The sequence below is a fragment of the Pleuronectes platessa genome, chromosome 9 (genome assembly GCF_947347685.1).
Source record: "Pleuronectes platessa chromosome 9, fPlePla1.1, whole genome shotgun sequence".
Taxonomy (NCBI): Eukaryota; Metazoa; Chordata; class Actinopteri; order Pleuronectiformes; family Pleuronectidae; genus Pleuronectes; species Pleuronectes platessa.
In genome coordinates, this window is record NC_070634.1 from 16,432,926 (window position 1) to 16,459,680 (window position 26,755).

General features: G+C 41.7%; 2 protein-coding genes across 4 annotated transcripts in view; one reads left to right on the forward strand and one right to left on the reverse strand.

Moving 5' to 3' along the window:
* Positions 1 to 13,475, forward strand: part of pex5la (peroxisomal biogenesis factor 5-like a) — a 39,369-nt gene extending 25,894 nt beyond the window's left edge. The window contains exons 8-14 of the mRNA XM_053430800.1: positions 1,369 to 1,485; positions 2,089 to 2,232; positions 3,690 to 3,760; positions 5,328 to 5,537; positions 7,979 to 8,144; positions 10,653 to 10,810; positions 13,274 to 13,475. Coding sequence (XP_053286775.1) covers positions 1,369 to 1,485; positions 2,089 to 2,232; positions 3,690 to 3,760; positions 5,328 to 5,537; positions 7,979 to 8,144; positions 10,653 to 10,810; positions 13,274 to 13,475 — 1,068 coding nt within the window. The remainder of the gene's footprint in view (positions 1 to 1,368; positions 1,486 to 2,088; positions 2,233 to 3,689; positions 3,761 to 5,327; positions 5,538 to 7,978; positions 8,145 to 10,652; positions 10,811 to 13,273) is intronic.
* A 4,689-nt stretch (positions 13,476 to 18,164) lies between these two features.
* Positions 18,165 to 26,755, reverse strand: part of usp13 (ubiquitin specific peptidase 13) — a 30,143-nt gene continuing 21,552 nt past the window's right edge. For all 3 annotated transcript variants that reach the window (XM_053431283.1, XM_053431282.1, XM_053431280.1), the window contains exons 18-21: positions 24,398 to 24,570; positions 21,918 to 22,107; positions 20,930 to 21,014; positions 18,165 to 20,612 (exon numbers count right to left, since the gene is read on the reverse strand). In XM_053431283.1, coding sequence (XP_053287258.1) covers positions 20,516 to 20,612; positions 20,930 to 21,014; positions 21,918 to 22,107; positions 24,398 to 24,570 — 545 coding nt within the window. In that variant the 3' untranslated portion in view covers positions 18,165 to 20,515. The remainder of the gene's footprint in view (positions 20,613 to 20,929; positions 21,015 to 21,917; positions 22,108 to 24,397; positions 24,571 to 26,755) is intronic.

Genomic DNA, 26,755 nt, shown 5'->3' on the forward strand with positions numbered 1-26,755 from the left:
CATAATGGCTGGAGCATGACACCCAATCACATGAGTGTAAGATTGAAGACAGCAAGCAGCCACACACAGTGCTGGGCTCTGTATAGTGGTTGAAAGCAACTTAGTACATTTACTCATGGACTGTACTTACTGTTAAGTATAAGTTAATGTAATTGGACTTGGAAATATTGCACCACACTACATTTACTCAGCTGTTGTAGTGAAGGGTAAACAGCTTCTATATTTTATAAACACACACCCACACACACACACAGGAGCAATCCAATTATGTTGTAAAACTATATGTTGCAAAACTTAAGCATCTTGAACATTACGTTCTGGATTCAGTAACATATAGAGGTTTAAAATTAGCTGATAAATATGCATCTTATGTAAATAAAATCTAAATTAACTTCTATTAGAATCCCGGCAGAGAACTGCCACTGAGATTTTAACACTGAATCCAAATTCTTACGACATCTAAGACTTATCCAGCCTCACCACCACCCTGCACTTCCTCATAGAAACAACAGTGGAGACTCTCCATCCGGCAATTTGTCTGAGAGTCAGCAGCCTGCAATTACCTGCCATCGCTCCCCATCAGGGGCCACACTGTGGCCTCCACGTCAATCACAAGCCTCCACGATGTGGAGATGAGACGTCCTTTGACCCAAAACACACTAGATCATTCTGACCCTCCTCATCTCTACAGCATCCCCCACACACACACACACACACACACACACACACACACAGTACACTGAGCTGTCACACATTGATGAGTTCTTGGTCTACTTCATCACAATAGACAGGAAAGACTCACATTGGATTTTTCATTTTAGCAGTGTGCCAGAGATATAATAAACATGGCAGATCATTTTTTTAGCATCTTCAGACACATGTACTGTATGAGATGAGAGAAGTGAATCACTGAACTGTTGCCTCTGTTCTTATGTAAAACTGGGTCACTCATGGGAAAAGGTATATATTAAAAGACAGATTCCTCCTCTTTGTGAGTCAATATCGATTCATAAAAAAAAAAGATTTAATCAGAAAATCAACACACAAAAAATTAAACCAGCCCTATTCTCTATTGTGTACAGATTTTCCAAGGTAGTGTCACATTTGTTAGTATTTGAAGTGCAGATTGTTCCTTCTAGATGTGATGATTCATCAGATGTGTGGAGTCCATACATCACAGCCACCCACCGAACCGACAGACGTGACATTTCCAGCTGTAGGATAATGACAAATTACAAGAGCTTTATTCCACAGTGCACTAATTACTCATTCCCTTTGTTCACCCTCTCCTTCTTCTTCCACTTCTCCAACCCATCCATCCTTCTTCCTCCTATTGGGTCCCACTGTGTCTCTCTCTGACGTCTGCAGTCAGATACCGAGTTCTGGGACAAGATGCAGGCCGAGTGGGAAGAGCTCGCTCGGCGGAACTGGCTGACAGAGAACGAGCAGGCGCAGATCCCCTCCTCGGTCTCGCCACATGAGAAGGTTTCTATCATAAAGATATCACGTGCATAAATGTTGTCTTGATGACACTGTTGTAGAGATGGTTTTGTCAGTCTATGTGTAAAATAATGCATTCCTGTCTAGACTGTAAAATAACTTTACAAAGTCTTAGGTTATTGACTCACATCCAAGGTTAAGGTTTTTTTAAATCCTCACCCAATAATACCATGTAGGAGTGTTTGTGAGTTCTACAGAGAACACATGGCTGAGGCTAGGCAGTAAACTTTGCCCATCACAGATGCCCTTCTTATATAAGTGCAGACTTCTCGGCTCTCTTATTGATCCCTGTGCAGAACAAGTTCTTAAAGAGAAAGCCGTCATCATGTTCAGAAGCGGGCAACGACACACCAGGGTAATCACGGTTTGAAAATGCAAAGTTTAACATTTAAAAAGGAGAACAGACAAACCCCCCCCCCCCGGGGAGCTTAGCCCAGGTTAGATGTGGAGCAGAAAAGATCGATTCCTGGCGCTGTGGCTTTGCTTAGGTGTACAACCGCACAGGACAGTTGCCCTGGTTTGCATTTTAGCAAGTAACTGACATTGCCACTGTCCCCTGTTTTTTGTCGTTTTTTTCTTCGCTGACAGGGTTACTACTTCCACACAGATAATCCTTATAAGGACTTTCCCAACGCATTTGAAGAGGGACTCAAGAAGTCTCGAGAGGGAGACCTGCCGAATGCTGTGCTTTTACTGGAAGCAGCTGTCTTGCAGGACCCTCAGGATTCAGAGGTGATTTGATTTAGTTCACACATGCACACTCACTAAGATTGTATTTTTTTAATTATTTAACCAGTCATATTAGGGAAGGAGCGTTACACACATTTATGGCACAGATGGCCAATGAAACTGCAGTCCTGCACCGGTCAACCAGATTGGAGCAGTGTGGTTTTCACCACTCACTCAAAGGTACGTCTTAGGCCACTCACTCAGCCTCATGTTGAGATAGCTGGCTGTGTTGAGCAGATTTAGTCGGCAGGACCCACAGGGCCAGACACTGATTGCTGAGGAGGCCAAAGATGTGTTCTCGTGTTAAACAGAGTTGTTTCCTGGAGCCAAACTACTCATCGTGTTCATACTCTTGATGAGAAATTCCATTTACCCAGTGAGCTGAATATTGGCTCATTCCACAGGTTTTACTTCTTTTGTATACTCCCCCTTTTCAAACGAAAATGACCTCTTTGCAGGCTGAAAGAGGAAAGCCTTCGCACAAAGTACTTTTGAGAATCCCCTGGAATATACAGAAATGTGCCAGTTATTCCAAGGAGAGGATTATCCCGTAGTGTATGGAACTAATACGATTCTGAAATTCCTCCTAGGGCGCTTAGCGGCTTATTGCCCCACTGTGAGGACCTCTGAATTATTCCAAAATAATTTCGCCCCTCATTGCAAAGAGTTAAACAAAAGGAGCTTCTTCAGAGATTAGCTTCAGAACATGTTAAATGTGCCTTTACAGACAAAAATACGGAGGAGTAATCTCGTAATCCAACATTTTGGTCTCTGGGTTAGTTTTTCTGTCACTCTTGCTGATCAAGGGTACTTTGAATTTGTTTTCCCCAGATGTGGGCTAACTGTTTTAAGGATCAGTTAATATTTAAGTGCTAAACATGTACTTTTTCCAGATTCCTCATTGAGAGGATTTGTTGCTTTTTGTCTCATTGAAATATAATATCTTTTTCGGTTCTGTACCACAATTTCCCCTCAGTGATGTCGTAACTAACTTGTTTTGTCCAACCAACCTTCAAATACCCGTTTTTTCACAGTATTAATTAACAAATTTAGACAGATTAATTTACTAATCATTCAGCTCTACAACAAAATCAGGAAGTCATTTCTGAAAACTTAATTGAAAAATACATTTCTTTTGTTGAGATGATTTCATGGAGCATTATGAGAGTATGCAAGGACAGTCCTCCAAGCAAAAACAATTTTTAATCATAATTGCATGCGCTTGGGTTTGACCTCATGGAAATCTCTGTGAAGTTATGTTAAAATGTTCTGTAGCTCCCCTGTGGCAGTTTGTCTGAAAGACTGGTTACCAGTCGCTCTGTGCTGGATCCGGCTCTTTGTGCCTGGCAAGCGATGTTGAGCTACTGTATCTGAGTTTCAGCCTCTTAAGAGTACCGGCTTTGGAGTCCAGGTTTCCACCCCTGCTGTTTACCGTTGCCTGTATTTTGTTTCCCCATCAGGCTTGGCAAGTGTTGGGGACCACCCAGGCTGAAAATGAGAACGAGCAGTCAGCGATTGTCTCCCTCCAAAGGTAGGGAGAAACAACTGCACCATTCTCCCATTAGGTGGTTTTAATAAGTCAGCCTTTTACAGCTCGAGTACACCATATGTTGCACATCTGGGACTTAATGGAAGTTTGTTAGATGATGAATCTCAGCTTGTGAAACTTGCCTCACACTTTCTGTAAGCGTTTGTCTGTGAAGTAAGAACATTTTTGAAGTAAAGATTCATGGTATTTATAGTTTCAAACTTTAAAAACAGAAATTGCTATGAAATATCTGCAGTTTTTACTCTTAAAATAGAGAGATCCTGCATGGATGGTGATTGCACAGAGCCGGGGTACGAGGAGAGTCCTGAATGGGAGGTGACCCACTTTCATTCATAACACTGCTGAGGCCAGACACGGCACTTAATCTGAGAGTGTGAACACCTACAAGTCAACTGAAAACACCAGAGACAGCCAAAAAAGAGAAAGTGCTGCTCTGTGAAAATAAATAATTTAAAAACAACATTTCATAGCTGCTCTAAATAAATGGGATTACAATGGGTGCAAATGACGTATTTTCATTCCTTGAGATATCCCTCGTTGAATCCAACACATTTATGAATATGCTGAAACACCATTTCGATCTCAGGAAGTTTGCATGGTTTGTGTTTTAATTGCTGGTTATGTAATAGCTCCATCTGTGAGGGGAGAGTTTGAAGTGAGATTAGATGTTTACCTGGCATTAGTCCCGTCTTCAAATGGAATGCAATATGTTACAATACTGCTGTATTCTGTGAAATGTCTGCTGCAGGATATTTGGATATCTCCAAAATAATTGAAAGAGAAGGAAAAGCAGTTATTTATAGTTAGGTTTATTTGATTTGGTTTATTGGGCAACCATCTATGAAATACTTTAATGTTAGTGCTGTCCATGGAAAATGTGGTTGTTTCAATCTGGACTTGAGGAAAGTTTGGATGATTAGAATTATTTGGAACCTTGTTTGTTTACAAAGTCAACAGCTTGCACAAGGAACACATCCTTGTAAGTTGACAGTGGATCTATGTAGCATAAACCAAAGTTTATGTAATATCCACCTCCGGCACAGAGCAGTGGGGGACTGAAATAATTTGGTTTGTCTGAGCTTACAAGGATTTCAAGGAAGTTTGCACGTCGGCTGAAGTAAATCCGGCTGAAATTTATCTTGATGAAAGCTAAATCCTGTGTTGGCCTCCCTCTTCTCTTAAATAATCCAAGACGTTCAGCCAACACAGCGCTACTCTTATCCCCTTTTCCATTACAAAGGCCCCTGCAGATCTTAGTGGCAGTCGTCCACATGATATAACTGGTGATGTAACCATTCAGCGAAGGCTAACCAGATGCAAATCTTTAAACCGTGCCTGTGAGGGCACCATGCAGACCTGGTCCTCTGCAGCAGGGACAGTGCAGGAGAGAAGCGGCTCATCTATCATGAACCAGAAATCATTAGCCTCTGCCTGATGTCCCTCTGCTTCGGACTGTCCCAATTAATGTCCGTCAACTCTAGATTTCTCTTTGAAGTGCGCACCTCTCACCTCCTCTCCTCTCCCGTGCCCGGGTTCCCTCTCCATCCAGGTGTTTGGAGCTCCACCCGAACAACCTACCCGCCCTCATGGCTCTGGCAGTGAGCCTGACCAACACTGGAATGCGTAATGACGCCTGCGAGGCCCTGCTCCGCTGGTTACGGCACAATCCCAAGTACAAGCACCTGCTGAAAGGAAAGTCCCATCTGATGGGATCCCCGAGCTCCCAACGCAGGATGTCACAAGCTCCCAACATTGGCAGGTATGAAAGGTAGAAGAGTGTTTAGATGGAAAATTCATACAATTACCACATTTTCTGTGAAATATGGAACAGAAACCAATATTCTCACTTAAGGAAATCCCTTTCCAGGGTTTGTGCCCAATGTCAGCTGGGACTTGCTCTTACCCCTCACAAAGGATAAGTGATATAGATAATGAATAGATATATTTCATAAACTAATTGATTAATAAAACATTTATGGTAATTACAATTTGATATTAAGACATATCAGAGGATTTATCTACACTCTTGTTTTACAAAATATCTCCCTCCAGAGGAGAACATAAAAATAACCAGAAACGCTCAAACAAGCATGCTGAGCCAGTATGAGGCGTTAAAGTTTACACTAACAATTCATCAAATACCAGATAAGAACATTGTGATCATGCTCATCTATCATCAGCTTATTCTCCTGTCAACTGGTATATAGGCTGCCATTGTTGCTTCGAGCACATGCTGATTAAACAAAGTAACGGCGGGCATACGCGAAAGGCGTTTAGTCAGTTAAAATGACCTTTTCATGTGGAGGAGTGCAAAATATTAGCACTAGTATGGACACATAAAAATTTAAACTGAATTGCAGCGTTAACTAACGAGCTCAGCCTCATAGATTAGGTGACAACATATGATACATCATGTGCTGCATGTTGCACACTCAATAACAAGATCTCATCCAGCAATGTCAGACTCTCATTTGTTTTAATTAAAAGCTGTCGGAGGGTCCGAAACCTTATTTCAAGGTCTCTCGACCACAGTTGGTGTTGGTGTAATTTCACTGCCGAGAAAATATACATGGTGCTACGTGTATCCATCTTGTCGAACAACTCTTACTGCTGTGAGCGGCACACCGCCTTTGTTATCTTAAGCCAGAAAAATTAGGTTGTTAGGTACATTAGATTGAAAAGGCCTTATTCTGCTCCCGAGGTAAAGCAGCACGTTATCAAATCATCAATCGTCTGGTCAATGTGGAGGGATTGAGGTACATCCCAATTACTATCGTCTCCAATTGAATCCATGCAATATCCTCCTTTAACTCTTTGCGTCTCTCTCTCTCTCTCTCTCTCTCTCTCTCTCTCTCTCTCTCTCTCTCTCTCTCTCTCTCTCTCTCTCTCTCTCTCTCTCTCTCTCTCTCTCTCTCTCTCTCTGCACGTCACTCTCCTCTAGATTTCCTTCACCATCCCTCTCCGTGCTGTGATCAGCCTTATGGAAACTCAGACAAGACATAAAGGGCAATCCTTTCTTTACCCAAAAGCTAAGAAGCAACTACCCAGTGAGGTAGAACTAACAGTCTATCTGTCATTTCTTTAATCGTTACTCGTTTACAAATCAATACAAAATATAAAACAAATTAAGATGATAATTATTGATTTTTTAAGTCTACACTTTATGTTCTAAGACTGTAACTTTCGCAAAAATTAATTTTGAATGAATTTGACTAGACACGCAATCTGTTCAAATGCCCATCCCTGCACGCCCACACAGTCAGACGAGGTTGCACAGTAGATGTTGCTCCACTTGTGTGTGGTGCCCCTCCACTGCCTCACTGGGGTGGAAAGCTTACAGGTGAGCTAGCAAAAGTTCCATTGTTGAAGAGTAAAGCGGTTACTTGGTATATCGATGACAAACAGCCTCACCATTGTCCGTCACTTGTTTTCGATCACAGGATTATTCTGTTAAATCCAACTTCTCCCTTATCCTTCACATTCACCTGACCACTACACAAGAAAGTTCTGATTTGCCACGACGGACTGAACACGGGGTACCTACCTGAAGAGCCGGGATAACGTTAGTGTCCATAAAAGCTAGCCAGCAGCATTCGTGAGATAACTTTAGCATCTGTGCACTGCCTGCGATTGGAAATATAAAACTGGCAGTGTCTCCGTCCTAAGATTTAATTTTTGTTTGTTTTTTATTCAAGACGTTTTAAGGAGCCGCAGGAACCCTGGTAACATTATTGGTTTACTTTACTGATAGGCAATGCAACAGGTCAAGCTTATAGAGAGCGCCCCCTGCTGGATTATGAAGCAAACTACTTTGAGACTAAATATTTTGAATTCTAATTGGTCGTTACAGTTCAAATGTGAACTTTTTCCCTCCACAGTCGAATCAATGTGTGAATTTCTAATAAAAAGTGAAAGCCCTAGTATGTACAAGGCCTACAGTTATCCAAGACACTCAACTATTATTTCTATCAACACAGATGACTCACTTCTTATATATAAGTGCCTCGATAAAACTCCCCCCTCTCTTCCTCCCTCACTTTATCTTTTCCGGACGCAGTCGTCGATCTTCCTCCTTCTCTCTCATTTTCTTACACTCTATACACATCATAGCACAGCAATCTTAAGAGTGCTCGCTCAGCAGCCTGAAGTTACTAATCTTGATCTGTGTGTTTGTGTGTGTGCCCATGTGTGTGTCCACAGCTCTCTGCTACCAGAGGTCAAGGAGCTCTGCCTGGAAGCAGTTCAGCACAACTCGGACAGTGTCGACCCAGATTTGCAGACGGGCCTCGGGGTCCTTTACAACATCAGCGGAGAGTTCAACAAAGCTGTGGAGGCCTTCAATACCGCCCTGTCAGTACGGCCCGAGGTAGGAACACAGACACATACACACACACACACACACACACACACACACACACACCCACACACAGACACACACACAAACACACAAAAACACCCACTGAGATGCTCTACTTGGTCAACTTGTGTCTCAGAAATAAACTAATCACGATCTCTTTCGATCGTGATTTTAGAAACAAACAACAAACTGACATACTGAAAGATAGGGCTGCAGCAAACAACTAGAAAGAAGCTCAGAGCACTTTCACCACGGCAAAAGCCTTGTCACATCATGTTGTGCAAGGGCTTTTGATTCTGAAAAAAAAATGCCATGATCCACCCGGGTATCCAGATCTTCTCCAATATTAAATGTTCTCTTAATACAACATTTCATGAATGTCTGTTCAGCAGATTTTGCTAAATCCTGCTAACAGTCTGAAAACTGATTTTTCATGGGTCATTTCACCCTAAGACAATTTGTTCCCATTAGTGGTATCTGACCATGCGAATATTTTAATCTGTTCTAGGTTCTCCCAGTTTCTACTGGGTTTGAAAAGCAGTCTGGACTTGACTTGGATCTGACTGTAAAGCTGTGGTTGGCGGTCAGCACTAGTTTCCTCCTGAGACAACATGTCTAACTCCAGCTGGCAGTGCCCTTTGCCAATGATGTAAACTAAGCCTTTCATGAAACAGTATTTACAGCAGATCAGAGGCTCATTCGGATATTCACAGAGGATTCATTTTACAAAATTGGTGGTGGCGGTTAAAAAACAGTAAACAATAAACAAAATGGTAAAAATGGTAGAAAACTCCAAAATGCATAAAGAAATCCAAATAATGATCTAACTTTCATTAAATACAACGTTTTGACCCCAATTATCCTTTGGAAGGTCTGCCCGCTATCTGACATTAACTTACCAACATAGTATGGCTGCTGCACTTTATTTATATTGAGAAACACATGCATGCCTATATGAGCTGCCAAAATAAGCACACACACAGACATACAAACAAACAGCGTGCAGTGCACCCATACTCTGTCACACAGGTTTCCATGCAAACACATCCATGAGACATGAAGTCCTCAAGCATGCACATGTCCTCCGAGACACTGAGCTGCAAACACAGAGGAAGAGCTCATGCAAACCGAGGCAGTGAGGCCCAACAGACTGTCACACCAATATGTGAAGCAAGGAGCTGCCAAACTGGCCTCATGAACTCTAAAGTGACACACACTCACAAACACACACTTGCCAAGGATCCAGCACAAGCTGAGCACAATGTAGCGTGCACATAGATTTATGCAGAAAAACTAAAAGATGGACTTCGACAAATATTTGATACACTGTAGCGCACACATACACAACAAACCTGCAGACAAATACGAGCACAAACCTCTCTCCACCCACTTCATGCAAATCAGTCTCTGTCCTCTCAGCACTGTCCCAGGCAGGGACACAAGTATTACTCACTGTTAAATCCAACCTCCCCATTTGACTTGGTAATATCTGCTCCCCTGCTGAAAAAATAGCTCCCAACACAAAGGGGGATAATTATATCCCTCCACTAAGCTCAGACGGAGATGAAGGACCCCCGTACTGTAGCCGACCATGACCTCTGCATGTGCTTGTCTACCTGCAGGTGGGAAAAAACGACAAGGACACCCAGTGTGATGTAATGCACCTCATTCCACGTACCCTTGTTAGGTTGCTTTATAACAGGGAGCCGTGCAACGCTTCAAAACACTTTATAGTTGTTTGTGCCGAGGAAAAAACAAAAAAACGCAAAGTGAATTATAGCCTGCTGCTCTAAAGCTGCTTTGTCATGCTGTCACTGAAGATACAAGGCTGAGTGTTGTGTTGCAGCCCAGATTATTCAGCTCTATTTCACTTGCACTTTTCTGTTCAAGACACTGTTGGGTACTTCTCGGGGCCTTTAAAACAAGGCAAGCATTTAGAACCTAAAAATAACTGAAGAGATGCTGCTGATGAGCTGTAACTCAGGCTGAACTAGAGCTATCCAGTGTAAAGATATCATATGTAACAGACTGTTTTATATTTTATTTGTTTGTGTGCTGACATGATCCAAAATGTTTAAAGACACAACAAAATCTCAGATTTTATTAAAGGTAACGGGAGGTTTCATTATGATCGTCTTATAAAACTATGACGAAGGAAAAACAAACTGCTAGCCCGTTAGCCAGTCGGCTGTTGTTTCCTTCCACAGTTTGACTCATATGATTATTCAATGCAGTTTGGTGGAAAACTTTGATTCATCACCTCTGATATGATCTACATCAGCAATGGTGTTGAAGTTAATAACTCCCATGATGCCACACTACTTCACAACGTCATCAAACTAATCTTTTATTTTGTTTTAACTCAGAGACCGATAATGGCCGAGGTAAAATATTAGTATGTTTCAATGTCACCATGAATGCATCTTTAAGGTCACCACAGCGAATCTAACCTAGAATCGTTTATCATGTATCACCCTTTGACATTCTTTATACCTCCAACCCACTTCCTCCATGCAGGACTACTTGCTGTGGAACCGCCTGGGAGCCACGCTGGCAAACGGGGACCGCAGCGAGGAGGCAGTGGAGGCTTACACCAGAGCTCTCGAGCTGCAGCCAGGGTTTATCAGGTCCCGCTACAACCTGGGCATCAGCTGCATTAACCTGGGGTCACACAGGTGAGTGACCTCACGCCGCAGGACAGTGGGACAAGCTTTTATCTGCTTTGGAGTGAACCTTCTAAAGCTGCTTTCAGAAATCCACTGACGTCCAGATATTTTCCCCAAAAAAATTCGGAGGTAAAATCGCAAATCATCGAAGCACTCGTAAAGAAATGTCCGCAGGGTGCAAAAACAGATGAATTGAGAGATTATGTACAGAGTCCAGATAGTTGGAATCAACACACTGTGATTACACCATGTCCCACAAGCATACAGCCAACTCAGCACATAGACTGGGGAGAGATGATTTTAAAGCCACATCATATTAGATATACAAATACAACATCAGCTGAAATGTGGGATCTTCTTTGTTCAGTTCAAGCACCAGATGTGCGCCCATCCATTTCCTGACAAAGCACTGTCAATCACATGATCACTGCAACTATAATTTAAATCCCCAAATCAGCAGTGTTGGAAGTAACGCGCTACACAGTAACGCGTTACTGTAATTCCACTACTTTTAGCGGTAACGAGCATGTAACGAAGTATTTAATCAAGTAGCGCAGTTACAATTTCTGAAATTTAAATGAGTTCGTTACTCACGTTACTCTCGTTTGAGAAAACTGAACACTTGCAGACAAGAAGACACGTGAACCAGATCCCCCGAAAGATGGTCGAGACTTAAACTGATGTTCTGGTCGTTTATTTGAGCCGTCCTTGTAACACCGTACAGCTTAATACAACTTTGAACAACTTAGAAACACCTTAAAACAACCGCGGACACCGTAAGACATTGTGCTTCTTCGGAGGGTTGCTAAAAACATAAACCTTTTCCGTAGCGGCGTTGTAGTCATCACAGGATGTCCGCGACTCTACCTGAACCGTTTCAAAATAAAATCATGTAACATTTTCACAATAAAACATTTTCACAATAAAATAACAGAAGTAACTTAAACGTTACTTTGCCTAGTAACTAATTACTTTTGATATACAGTAACTGGTGAAGTAATTCAATTACTTTTAAAAGAAGTAACTAGTAACTGTAACTAAGTACTAATTTTCAGTAACTTGCCCAACTCTGCAAATCAGTGACCTGCAGCAGACATCGTCGTCTTATTAGTTATCATGGGCTGATGACTATCAACACATATGCATAAAGGCTCGCCAATGATTAATGTAGTGGTGGATTTTCACTGAAATATTTCTCATCCTGTCAGATAATAAAAAGAGGAGCGTGGAGAAAAATGTTTTAGCCGTTGAGCTTCCTGTGAACCCAATAATTTGACAGGCAGGAAGATATGCAGCGAAACCAATTCAGCCCAGAGCGTTCATGATACCCCAACATGAGGATTCATATTTCACAACTACCATAATCATGAGCATGACAGAATCATAATGCATCTGCCAGACAACAAGCTTAGTCACTAAAAGAAAAGAAATTGCTGCGCGATGGTGAAGGGAAAACTCAGACCAGTAGGAGGTTTAGTCACTGGGAGGCCAAGCGTGGGAAATAAGAGGCGGTAAAGTTTCCTTGTCAGAGGCAAGCTACACACTCACTGAGCAAGGCTATTCACTTGACTCACTCAACTTGTCTGCAGATGCAGATATTCAATGTTTTATTCTCCTGACGAAGACATTTCTGCCTCCATCTCAATCCAGTGGAGCTAAATGGTGTTTGTTGTGTCCAAAGTGTTGAACGATGACATTTAAAACACTTATAGTTAATACATTTTCTTGCTGGAACTGCTTTCTACCAAATACTCCCACCAACCATGCTCATCTAGTCTGTGCTGTAAACAGTGAAATGTTTACCTGTTACCAGATGTTATGTTCAATCTCAAATTCAATTTTCTCTTCAATTATTATCTCCGCTGGGCTGGCCTGCAGTTAGCTGCCGCAGCAGAGATAACACTCAGACAATTACTAAGTTTAGACTACATGTAGCTCCACTGGTACTTACGTGACGTCAACAGACTACATGCCTGAGACTAGGTGGTGCCAGAAGCCTGGTTGATATAGGTTTTAACCATAATACTGAATATAAGACTGTATAAATATTGCTGGATGACAATTTCCCAAAAGTGAACCCAAAGTATCTTGAATGCCCCCTGGTGGCTGGCTGCAGTAGAGGTCATACATCCTGTCTCCTCCATGTTATTGGATGGGACTTGGACCAAACACAAAAGTCTAGGTAGAAAGATGGTTTATGTCCTTTTAACTTATATATCATTGGTTTTAATTAGGTTTTGGTGGTATATAAACCGGGGGAAACATCATGATTGACAGCTGAGACTGACTCATGATTGGTTGAGCCTGTGTATAAGCGGAACCTAAATACAAAGGCCTCACACCACAATCTCGTGCCCGTACAATGTTGAAACACATCGTCCATCACATTCACAGTCTGTGTCTCTCATAACTGTTTTAAAATAATGCCTCTTCATCCTCTAAACCAAACTGCATTTATTTTTGCTTCCCCAGAGAGGCAGCCAGTAACTTCCTGACTGCCTTAAGCCTTCAGAGGAAGAGCCGGAGTCGCCAGCAGTCCCACCAGGTGATGTCCGGAAACATCTGGGCTGCTCTGAGGATAGCGTTGTCCATGATGGACCAACCAGAACTCTTCCAAGCCGCAAACATTGGCGACCTGGATCTCCTCATGCGGGCCTTTAACCTAGACATTTGAGGAACGGGAGGTAGTGATGACAGCACCCCCCCCCCCCCCCCCCCTTCACTTTTACTCTGCAGTTTTTAACCCAACAGCCAAAAGCCCAAAGTGTACACATCAGAAAAGACAGGATGTGATGTTAGAGACTACAGTGCGATTTTTTTTTTATGCACGTCAAAATTAACTGCAGTCGTCAAAGTTTTTTTTTTCCCCCACCCAAGTACCTTGGAGCAGCTCCGAGGACAGGTTCTTCCAAGTGCTTGAAGTGGCTGCTTTGTGATGGATTTGCACTGCAATTTGTGATTTCCCTGAAGAGCACAAGGACAGGCAAAGATTGTACGAGCAATGCCTTAGAGAACACATCAATTAAAAACTGACTCATCCAGTGGAACAGAGCTGAGCCAGGAGAGAGGAGCAGTCTCCAGGAGAGTTGGAGCGTCTCACAGAGGAGCCCTCACGCCGTGTTTGCAGGGTAAAGACGAGGTTTTGTGGAGGAAAAGAAAGAAAAAAACTTTTTTAAGACTCGAAACTGTTCTCTCCTCCTGAGGGTCGGATTAGAGTGCAACTGATAAAGACTGCTCCACATGACCCGGACCCTTCGACTCCTGTCCCCTGGCTTGTTTTCATCCTCTTTCAACACAAAATAACGATACTGCATGAATAAGCATTTTTTTTTCCATGAACGGATTCCTCTTTAAAAATTAACACACTTTTAGAAATGTTTCCCTTTGCACTTCAGACAACTTCCTAACCCGAGTGGAATGTGGAAGCCAGGTTGTAAAGCCTTACTCAAATGCATGCAAATATTTATTTATACTATTTTTATGGCAACAAAAAAAAGCCTGCAAAGCCATTTTTAGACTGGTTTTTCGATTTCTTTAAATATTGTCCGTCTCCTGAACTCGAAAGCTTTCTGAGCCATTCGTTTTTTTGTGGTTGGGGTTTTTATTTGTTTGGCCTTGGCTCAGAGCTTCTCTTTGTTCCCTTTATGCTGACTGGTCGGAGAAGTCGACACAGACTCTGGGCAGCGACATGATTCTGTAAAAACTTTCTAACAAACGGGGAAAAAACTACTGTTGTTACTGCGTTTTAAAGTATCTCTTTTCATTTTCAACCCCTGTAATGACTCTAGAGGCGTTAGCATTTGATGTCAGCATTACATGATTTCCCCACGCTGTACACAGGATAATAGCATTACAGGTAAAAGATGTGTATGGAGCTGCAGGCCAGGACTCACAGCAACAGCTTGGGGCTTTTTCCCAATGCAGTCATTTGTTTCTTTGCCGTGTCTCCACAGGCAGCGAAAGCTCATCCATTGAATTTATTCACTTTGCCTGCGTCATTATGTACATGATTTAAATATGGATGTGAGCCTGGGCGGAATGCAAACAAGCTATTTGGTTTACCATCTGTAAACTTGTAGTCGCGTCACGATAATTCCAGACATGAGATCATCAAACAGGATGGGATGAAATGCATGGATTCTTTTCCTTTCTCCATAACCCCGCTTTTTTTAGCTGACGGCTTGTCTTGCCTCACTTTTAGTTGGAAAGTTGCTGTGAGTGTAGAGCTCAGCACCTTGGCGTTGGACAGGCGTGTCTGCAGTCCGGGCCGCGCTGCAGAAGGTTGTTTTTATCTCAGACCCTATGCAAAAAGGTTGTGTTTTATGTTGCCTTTCGGGAATTGTCGGTTTGTCCTTCTGCAGAACAAAGGGAGGCGGGTGACTCTGTGCTTTGGAGCGGCGATATCAGCGGGAACCAGAGACCGGCACGATGGCCATTCATCTATTAAACTGTACAACTGTACCATTAGGAAACTAGGGGAGAACAAAAACAAGACAAAGGTAGGCAGGGAATGTGGACGTGTAGTCTTCATGTTTTATAACCCTGTGGCGTAGCGATATGTCTACGACCCCAATTGCACCCGACAAAATCAATGCTGTACATCAAGCTTTGTTATCAGGTACATGTTGTATTTTCGCCAGGCCGCTGCATATGTTCCCTTTGAAAATCACCCCAGATGCACTACAGAGAAGGAAAGTCTCATTATTCAAGTCCACAGCTCTGGTATTGAACCAAATATGTTACAATACTGAAGCAGACAGGCGGCTGCTGTAGTCAGACACTTCAAACACGCTGTGGCACAGAGTCTCTGTGGTCGGCCATGATGTCAGGTGGATCGAGGAGGAGGAGGAGTCCCGGTGAGACACAGCACATATGTGCGTGTCATGACCAATATCCCTCAAGAGTGGCATGGTGACAAAGATGAGGAGGCCAAAGCAGGAAGCACAGATGTGTTCACTCTCTGAGACTCTATGATGATAGTTGCAGTAATTGCAAGTTTAGCGTTTCAGTGAATGGAAATGAGTGATATCCAATAGTCCTTCAATAGCATTCTGTTTATTTGTAAATTATCATTAAATTGTTAAATAAGTAATGTTCCCACATGATAGCTGTATGGCTCTAATGATGGTAGTGAGCTTGATAATCGTCATCATGAAGAAGGTGAAAATAAATTCCTGCATCTGCCCCTAAATCGAATCCCCTGAAAAAGTCAACTGGATTCTTCCATGTAGCATCCACCCCTGTCACATTAGTGTTAGTGCTAATGCTGCAGCTAGAAGAACTCACTCCATCCACTTTCCCGTAAACACATGCAACTTGTAACATTTGCCCAAGAGATTGTAGAGGAAGGAGTTGTTCTTCAGACCAAGATCTACTTCGTCTTCTTCCTTTTTCTTTTTTTTTATTAACATATTCTGTCCCCGGTCGTCCCGGCTGTCGTCGCTCTTAACATCGAACTGTAGAACTCTAAAAACATGATGTCTGCTAAAATGATTAACTCTAGTTTCCCTATGGGGTTGTAAGCCTTTGCTTTTTTGGGGGGTTGTTTTTTTTGCATTTCCAGAGATGTGTTGAGAATGAAGAACTTATTTTTTTAAGAGAAACCTTTAATCGCTGGCTTGAAATCTGAACTTCTACCGTGTGCGTCATACTGCAGTGCGCCGGGAGATAGGAAGCCTGGCGACACATTTCTTTCCGTAGAACCTACTACTGAACCCTCTCAGGTGAACTGACCTAGCTTAACGCATGCTCCTGAGGAACTGAGGTGGATCGCATGCCAGCTCCTCCTGCATTTCTTTGTCGTGGATGCTGTTTATTTCCATTGGTATGCATGAAATACATGGATGTGCTCTCTTTCTCTCCCACTAACATATACAAATGAAATATGCGATGAAGTTTCCTTACAATATTTTTACAGTACACTTTTAGAATCTGCAACCTTGACAAGAACTGATATATATATTCAGTACACATTCTACACAAAAGGCTTTTTCTTGCATAGAACCAGAGGGTGTGCGAAGCTCGAGCAGAGAAACAAGTGTTAAAGCGCAACACACATCGCTTTCAAACGTACGTGAGCTTCGACACTTGTGTAACGCTACAACTGACGTAGGTATATTCTGTAGAAACTGGTAACCGCTGCAATAACCCCAACCTATAAAGCTGTTGCACCAAATGTTTTTAAATGAGACATATTGTGCTTTTCCAGTTTTTCTCTTCCTCTTGTGAGTTATACAGGTTCTGGTAAAAGTTCTGCAGGATTAAAAAGCCCAAAGTCCGCAGTAAAAGGAGCTCCTCTCCCCGAAAGAAAAGACTGCACCTGAAATGTCTCGTCATTTACTCTGGCCCATGATTAAAGAAACAGGAGCTAAAACGAAGAGTTTCAGACAGAGGCTGAACAGAGGAGCTGCAGCAAGTTTTAGGAGAGTGACGTGTTTTCTGAACATTAAAGCATGTAAACCTTGTCAAGTGTTAACCCAAATCAAAACTATGAAGCTGGCTCCCTTTACTGTTGAAACTTGATAATGTCTTACACCATATAAATACATAATTATGCACTTGTTTGAAGTTTTAATGTCATATAAATTCTGTTTGATCACACAAAAATCTCATCTCATTAAATATTATTTCACTTGGCTTTAGAGAAGCTTTTTCCAGACAGTTCTGTGACACTTGAAATGAAAACCATTATAACTGAGTCTGACCTTGATCGACGAGGACTTTGTGATGAAAAGTGTCTAAGACAGAATGAAATGAAATTGTCAAAATGAAGAACTAAATTTAAATATAATCATGAAATACACTGGATGAAATAACAATTCTATAATAATGCAGAGGTTTCCAAATGTATTGATATTGTACTTTCTGTGAAATTGTTTGCGGTATTATTAATTTAATAATATTTTATTTTAAGGTTTATGCAGGGTCCTCCAAATTAAATTTAAGGGGAATTGTTTTTGGCAATTTGCTGAAAACCAATTGTGTTGATTCTCTTTATAAAATGTTAACCACAGCTTGATTGGTTGGGGTTCATGAAGGTGATCGGTACATGTACATTTCTTTCTTCACTCCTTTAATTCAACATGTGTACAAAGGCAGTTTGTTCTGGTTTATTTATAAATGCATCAGACGTGTGAATAAATTGATATTTTGATGAATGAACTTAGAAAATATATACTTTATATACAGTAGTAAATTTACTGAAACACCTACTATAATGCATATAACTCTCCCTGTATAATCACAAGGAAAGCATTAGCACCTTTGAAACTTACAATACGAAAGTAATCTTTTAAAATAAACTGTTGTTATATATTCTACACTCTGGTGTCTCGTTTTTTTTTACACAACATTTGAAGCCAAGTCTCGACAAAGGTGTAGTTTATTAAATTATCCAAACATTGTAAGTAAACAGTGGCACTGTACTGTCATGACTCTATTCACATACATCAAAGCCATTTTTGGATAAACTCATACATTACAAAAGTCAACGTAAAATAATCCCTTCAGGAAAACTATCTAATGGGGACTACACAACCGGCACAAACTTGTTTGCAAAAAAGGCAACAGGGTAAAAACAGGTGAAGAACCTTTTTTTTTTCATTTAGTTAAATGAGAAAAGAGAACAAAACTCCCAAGAGTCCAAAGGTACAATCCAAATGACTAAATGTCAACGTCTAGTGCACATGTTGACAGTGAAAAAGCCTCTTTTAACCACGTAAAGAAGAAGAAGAAGAAGAAGAAGAAGAAGAATGGAAGAGACCGAGCTGGAGGGAAAGCTGGAACAAAACAACAGAAAATGACATAATGATGTAATCAGGACGGGGGGGGGGGGACAGATTGAATTGCACAGGATATCTGAAGACATTCAAGACGAAACATCATTTAGCAAGACACAACTTTTATCAATGGCAGAAACACAAGACTTGCATAGAAAGACCTTTTAAATGTCCCTGCTGCATGGACAATGAAGACCGCAGCACTTTATCAGGTCGTATCTGATGGAGATGAGAGGTCGGGATATAATAAAATAGAATCTGTGCCGAGGGAAGTCTAGACACAGTGTTGTTAAAGGGAAGAAGTGCAGATATATTGTTGTACTCTGGGATGTGTGATATTTATCTTAGTGCTTCAATAAAGTTTCTTTCTTTCTATTGAAGATCCTATATGTCGTTTTTAAAAGTCTCTACATGAGAGGGTTTTAAAGGACAAACACATTCCAGACTTCCACAGTTTTTCAAGTCTCCATTTTTTTGTTTCTTTCAACGCTCAAGAACATCTACCTTCTAGGTCGGAGGACAGTCCTTCCCTGTAATGCTCGAATATGACATTTTAACAAAGCAGAGCAAAGTCACTTTTCAGCAGAACTTCTCCTTTAAAACAAGCGCGCGAATTGCACAGCTGAGAGACACACACTTTCCCCACACGTCAGGGTTGTCGCACTGGAATTAACTGCCAAAACACCAGTTCGTTTTTTTTTAGACGACAGAAACTAAACTTGATTCGGGTCCAGTTCATTGCAGCATCCCAGTGAAAGATGAGGATATGAGAACAGACACTGAGATGATGTTGACAGTCAGAGGTTCTAAACCTGGCTGACCCAGCATGAGGTTATGGTGACAGGTTCTACTGTCATATTAAGAGATGAAGAGGTTTCGTTTGAAGTGAGCACCATGATACATTCAGCACTGCACCGGAGAAATGAGTCACCCGTACAGCAGGTGCCAGGGAGGATTTGGTTGTCGTGCATATTGCTTTTGGATGTGAAAAAATAAATGAACTTAAATGACCTGTAAAAAAAAAAATTAAAGAGGCCACAGGTTTAACAGATGGTGAATTTTAACTGTCGGGCCACAGTCTGAATCTGTCCGAGTGATAAAAGAACCACAGTGGACCAGCTGCTGCTGAGAGTCCAAGTTCTTTTTCAGCCTAAAATGCAAATTGAGTGTGGACTTCTTTACCACCTCTATCTAAAGTACATGAGTATGGAGGATTTGACAGCCACCTGAAATATGCACTTCCAGCCACTTCAAGGTTTAACAGGTTCAGCAGAACCGAAGTAGAATTTGATATCACATTCAATGTGCTCGTGCCTGGTGAATAAAACATCTACTTCTACTGCATCAGGTGCAAAATACGAAACTTGTTCCGGTCAAAAGTGAAAAAAGCATTCTTTTCTCTTTCAAAGGAAATTGCAAAGCCACCAATGGCACAACAATTTCTTGGTTGTTTGTTTTTTTGTCACAATTTCAGAGCATTTCAGGGCTGGCAGTGAAGCACTGCCATTTCAAAATACATTTATAAAATGTACCACTTTGAAAATATTGGCACAGTAGCTGAAGGCATAGAGCAGGAGGAACAATGGGATTTGATATGTGGTATTAGTGTGTGTCCAGAACAGTCCAGAAGTGGAGATATCGCACACATTCCTCTGTACTGTCGAGAAAACGTCTCTTTTACTTTTGAAACATAAACACTGAAATATACATTTAAAGCGTAACGTAACACAAATGCACATGAAGCACATTGCTTTCCCTTTCTGACCAGGGTTTCCTGGTTGCTCCTGAATGACATCACAGTAAGGCGAGCAGCTGGTCTGAGAGGTTATTTCCATCGTTTCCACTGCGGCTGTTCACACAGTTGTCTGCCAGTCTTCTGAGTGAAAGACTGTCGTTCTTTAAAGGTTGCTGGGTGGAGGAGGGCGGGAACTTCACTTTAACTGCTCGACAGTCGATGGTAAAAGTAGATGTAGCCCAAGTCTTTAGGAGGCCTTTCTGACAAACACACTTTGTGGTCGTTGTAGATCAGCCACCTGCAGGAGGACACCACATGACAGTTTAGTGCTGCCGGAAATTAATGTGAAGGTTTCTGTTTATTTCTAAACTGACTGACAAAGGAAATGGGTCAATTTGTATTTTTCATTCAGTCTCAATAAGCTGAATTATTTATTTTCTGTATTATGTAAAATAATTGAATTCTGGATAAAATACATTTCCTGGGATTACTGATTAAGAAAGGAAAACACATCCACATTTGTTGAACAGGAAAGTCGTGATAACAAATATGCTGCAAGCTTTCTACAATTAAAAACAGTATATATAGCATTTTGTGAGTCTGTGGACAACTCACCTTCCCTCCTTTTTGATGTGACAAACATAATGTCCAGACATTGTGGATGCTCCCATGTGGCTGATGAAGGCAAAGAGCTCATAACCTGGAATAAATAGAAAGAGATATTGTGATGAACAAACACAGCGGAGATTCTAATAAAGAAGTTGGTTAAGATCCGCAAACAAGGGAATGCAAGAAAACGCAATATGTACTCTCAGCAGTTTGTAATGCAACAGTCATTCTAGTATCAAACTTTATGTAAGTGTGATGTGACTTTATAGCCCTATGGTTCTGTTGTTTACTGTGAGTCTCTATTCCTCTCTCCTCATAATGACTATGGAAAATAAAGGCAAAATATCTACACTCAGTATAAAATCTCCCTCTTTCAAGACAGCCAAACTAAATGAAAAAGGCAGCATTAAAAACTAAAAACACTCGAGCCTCATATAAGCATCAGATAAACTGTGCTGTGTTTTTTTGAGACAGAACAAGTGCTGGTGAATTGATTCTCCATAACTGACACTGAAAGAGCATTGGGCATGATTTGTTGATGGTACGTATGGAAAAGAGGAAATAATGATTCAAATTTTTAGATAGACTTGAAAAAATGATCAACCTTTCCTTCAATGCCTCTGTCACTGATGAGGATGCATTAACAATATTGGAGGTAGAGATTAAAAAGCTTGTGAATCATGTTTTCATGCCACTGGGACTTGAGTTGTTCTGGCAGTGTAGGTCAGTGCCCAGCAGCAGCAGACCACATGGTGTGTCATCCTTCAGACAGTAATTAGGACTGACCATAACCTGGCCTGTGGAAGTTCAGGACAATAGACTCAGACCCCATGTTAATCTTAGACCCCATGTTAATCTCTTAGTCAGTAAGATTTGTGCCTTGTAATATTACAATAAAGGTAGATTAAGTCCAACGCCAAAAACGTCCTCATAATCAGTTCAGTAACAAATACAGTCGTGAGAGACGAAAAGTCGCTCGTGCAGAGTGACTCACGGCCTGGTCCGTCTTTGACCCGCGGGCCCGATGTTTCTCTGTCCGGTGACAGCGTGGAGTCGCTGTGCGAGTTGGCGTTGGAGAAAGCGTTGTCGTTGGGCTCTGTGTCGGCCATGTCTGAGAGGACGTCACTCTCCTCCTCCTCCGGATGGATGAAGATCCAGTCGAGTGCTCGTTCCAGGTTATTGTTCTGAAACACAATGGAAAAAATAACGTTAAAAGCTCAAAGACATTCACGCAAAAAAAGCCTTTAATATTTAACACCTTTAAATTGGTCAGGGGTGCAAACTCAGCTCAGCTGCATAGTAACGTCTACAGCTGCACCAAAGTTTAGAAAGAATCTCGTCACAACAGGAAATATCATCCCACAGAAGAGTGATGGGCTGTTAATAGATCGCATATGGTGATACAATCCGGGTCGAGGTTTAGAAATGGTGATATTCTATCTTGTTTTCTTCCTCTCTGTCGTATCATGAACAAACTCAGCATCAAGAGAGTCGGATGCGGAGCAAGTTAAAATAAGCGGTCATTTATCAGGGAGGTGGCAGGGAGGATGTTTGCTTTTAATACAAAGTAGAGTTTTGATTCCTTGAGAATGTCTCATCCGAAGAGCTGTAAGCTTTTCTGTCTCATGTCCCAGAGGCTGGAGGGGACAAAAAGTTCCTCCTTCCGATTTTAGGCTAATAATAAAACCATCCCTGAGACCTTTCTCTGCTTCACATCTCCATCCCCCTCGTGGGGAATAAGTGTTAATTTTTTCGACATCAACAGCATCAATGGCACCAAACTCCAAATGGGTGTTTGGTGCCATTACGGGTGATAAACAAGGAGTCTATTTCTGTGTCTTTCTAACCGCCTGCCGGGTTATTTTCTGCTGAGGATGCAGTTTGAAATGTGAAGCGTGAGAATCAGGGTCCATCTCGGAACAGGAAGCTGACAAACTTTTGCACTGTACAATTTTACACACACTTTGACGCAGTGTCTCTACATGTCGCTGAGGCAGATCCTGTTTCTAAAGCTGAACCGGAGGAGACCTTATGCTGCTGGGACTATTTGTAAACACCAAGGAGAGCAGACAACTTTAATCACTCTGACATGTACGACCTATTAAATTAGCAGTTTGGAAAGAAAACAACTGGGTCAGCCAAGTCCAAATATGACTGACAGAGCTTCATCATCTCAACCCGTTTTCAAACACCTCCCACCCTTCTCAGATTTCTATCTTCCGGTTTCCTTTGGGTTTATTACAGAGTTTTTCTTGAGGATTATTTTTGCGTTACTCTAAATGTGTTTTGAGTTACATAGGGCGGCTGTGGCTCAGGAGCTAGAGCAGGTCGTCTACTAGCTAGAAAGTCAGAGGTTCGATCCCCATCTCCCCCATTCCACGTAATTAAGTGTGAATGATGTATGACTGAGGCAGGGCTGCACAAAGATGCTGTGTATGAACATGTTAGAATCCAATCCCAATTTTATTTGACATATTCTAGGCCCGACTGACTTGGGTCTGGTATCTCTAATATGTAGCACATTTCTGCTAACCCCTGTAGTTTGGAGCACCTTCTTGAATTTGACTTTGAACTGGGCATGAAGTATGCAAATGTAGTACTACTGCTCAACTGACGTGTATATAATTACAGAATGTAAACTGGAACGACTATTCCATGTCTCTCATGAGGAAAGCAGATGACTGCACACTTCAGCTCCTATAATGAAATGACGATGTAGCATGAACGAGAGACATTTGTGAGAAAACACGAAACCTTCTGTGAGGCAACGCAAAACTAATCCTCAAATCAATTCTCGCACGGACACTCTGGGGTCCCTGCAGTATTTTGTTATGGGGTAACAATGTGCATTTTTATTTACATAATGAATAAACAAATGAAAAGTTTTTGCTGCAATTTCTTAAATCTACTTCTTTTTTTGATCAGACAACTTTTGTTAGGGCACTTTCTTTTCCTGCACTTCTCAGAGACACTTATCAAACTGTGTGGGTGGTTCTTGCTCTTCACTTTTTCTCTTGCTCAACTTTTTCTTCCATTTAACTATAAATTGTTTCTATGAGAAACAGACAAAGGCTTGAGCAACTCCTACGGAAGTTTTCTTTTTTTTCTTTGTCGGATCAGAAACTGCGACCATCTCTGCCCACGCTGGCTGCTCAGTTCTCCTTGTGCTCATTCAAAACAAATCACTGTTATCACTGTTATTACTGCCACCAACACAATACAGCCACAGCAAAAAAAACGATAATGAATTAGGCCTCAGGTGTCGGCGGCGGCAAATGTAGAAACTCATAAAGCCAGGTTGATAAGCAGTAAACAGACAGCCCTTAATAAGAAAACCTTAGAGATTAATATTTTTCAGCTGACAGAAACAATTTATTAGAGAAGAAGAAAGAATGAAGACTTCGAAAAAACAAGTCTGGGTTATTTACCAACACGAAGAGCAAACATGAAGAACAGAGTGGGCAGCGGACTGACCGTGGCTTTGAGTGCCTGGATGCTGTGACTGCGGGGGAAGCCCATAGAGGTGAGGATGGCGATGCTCTCCTCGGGGGGCGAGTTGGCCAGAGGAGTGGCGTCACCCATGGGGCTGTCACTGGTGGAGGGACCAGGATCCATCATGGAGGGCAGAGCGAGAGGCTCGGCAAAGTCTGAGTGGAGAGACAGAGCGAGAATAATGATGTGTTTCTGCAGCTTGCTTTTGTTTTTAACCCAATAAATGAACAAATTGGTCTTGGAGGTCAAAGTTCGCAGAATCTAGATTTTTAATTGTAGTTCTGTGGCTTGCTGTAACAAAATGAAGCGGCTGGATGCCTCCTGCACATCAGAGTATTTTCAGTGTGTTGCTGTTGTACCTGGGTGATTTGAATGTCCAATACGTAACTTCCTACATTAGAGGCCTCTCAACGAATACAATAACAGAAGACCTAGTTTGGATATGTCGTGAAGCAGCGTGGGATCAAGGGAGTCGTTGCTGGTCACCGTTGTCGATGTACTAAAGTTTTATTATTAGGAAGCACACAACGATAAGTAATCAGGATCTATTACGAGTAGGGAGAAACAACCGGATGGCTAACTGGCTAACTGGCTAACTGACTATAGTGTGTTTTGTCTCCGTCATAGTTAGTTTGTCCTGGAAGTTAAAGCAGAGACAGAGAAATCTACAGATAAAGTTACAGGTAAAGTGGATACCACGCAATTAAAACGTGATCAAAATGAACATATTGTTACATATTATTACTTTAAAGTATTTATTATAAAATCTAAAATAGGAACAAACACTCCTTGCATTTTAGAACAAGTAGAGAACTGCTGACTCCTCTGAGAGTTTATTCTAAGGAAGGAGGTAAGTGTTGTACCTAACTGGTCCTGTAAATAGTGTGTGTGTCTGTACAGACACCCTGAATACATCTAGTGCTGGAAACAGTATGTGACCCTGTGGCATTTTTGTGTCAAAGCCCAGATTAGCCCAGTGAGTCGACACATCTCAAACAAACGTGTTCAACTGTTCAAATGAACACACACATTCACACACACGCACACACACACAGAGAATATTCTTATAAGGACTGCATTCACAGTCTGACCAAAACATTATCCCTATAACCTTTACCATGACCAATTGATGACTAACCCTACCTCCATTCACACCCCTAACCTTAACCAGGAGCTCAGAATTAATGATTAGCTTCATTAGAACCAGGCTTTGGTCCCCATGAGGTCTACTTAGCCAGACAAGGTCGGTGTTTATGCTGGAAAAGGTCCTTAAGACAAAAAGTTAATTATATAGGAAAGCGAATTTTGAATAAAGCTTTATTGTGATCTTTGGTGAGTTCTTAACTCATAGTTTCTGACTGCAGGTCTTTGTGGTTTTTACATTCATTACAATGCACATTTTTCGGGAACTTTAAAAAACAGTAAACAGTTGAAGTAAGAATAAAAACTCTCCAATTTTGAACCAGGGTTCTCTTCTGTACTTTCAACAGATTCAAATGAGAGTGAATTGGCCCTCAATCCGGGAACAAGGACACTCAGTGCTCTGCTGTTAGCGATAAACAGAGACTTCATCACTGTCCTTGCCATGAATGGAAATGTGTAGCCACTGCCAGCTCCGCCGCATCATCTTGTGTCCTTTAGACACAGTTAAAATCCTTTATCATTTAACTTCGGGAGTAAACTTTGTGTTTGTGAATCTGTGACTCTCGATACAGCCTTTATTAAAGACATTGATGAAGTTTCTACGAACTGTGGCCTCATTTTTAGCTTTTATCAATTTCAGTGAAAACTAATATCAAATAGTTAATAACGCTGAGTTGACTTTTTCCCTCCTAAGATGATGCCATTAGTGTAATTCTGTAAATGCAGCACTCAGGCTTCGCGTAAGTCAAAAAGAAAATGTTACAAGGCACTGCCACCGCATCTGAAAATGAATATGTGAGAAATTTAGTTGTCAGAGAAAATGAGCTGAAGTTATGCTAATGGTGAAGTAATGAAAGCAAACAAATGTGGGAGGGAGGCAGGAGTACAAGTAACCTCTGAGCGGCAGAAAGGCACAAACTGTTATTGCGCCTGAACGCAGCCTATTTTACAGATGCATTAGGCCCATTTAAAACCTAACAGGCAGGGGGCTGCTCTAATTTGCCTCCACTGTAGACGCCAACCAGGGAAATAAAAGTGACACGAGTTAACGCCACGGGGGAACGTCTTCGCTGCGGAGCGAGTCTGCAGGAGACAAAGTCAGCTGCCGCAAAGTTTCTGATGATGACAGACGCACGCGGACAAACACCTGCAGTACACAGAGGGACGCAGAGTGTGACACAACAAAACCGGCTCTGA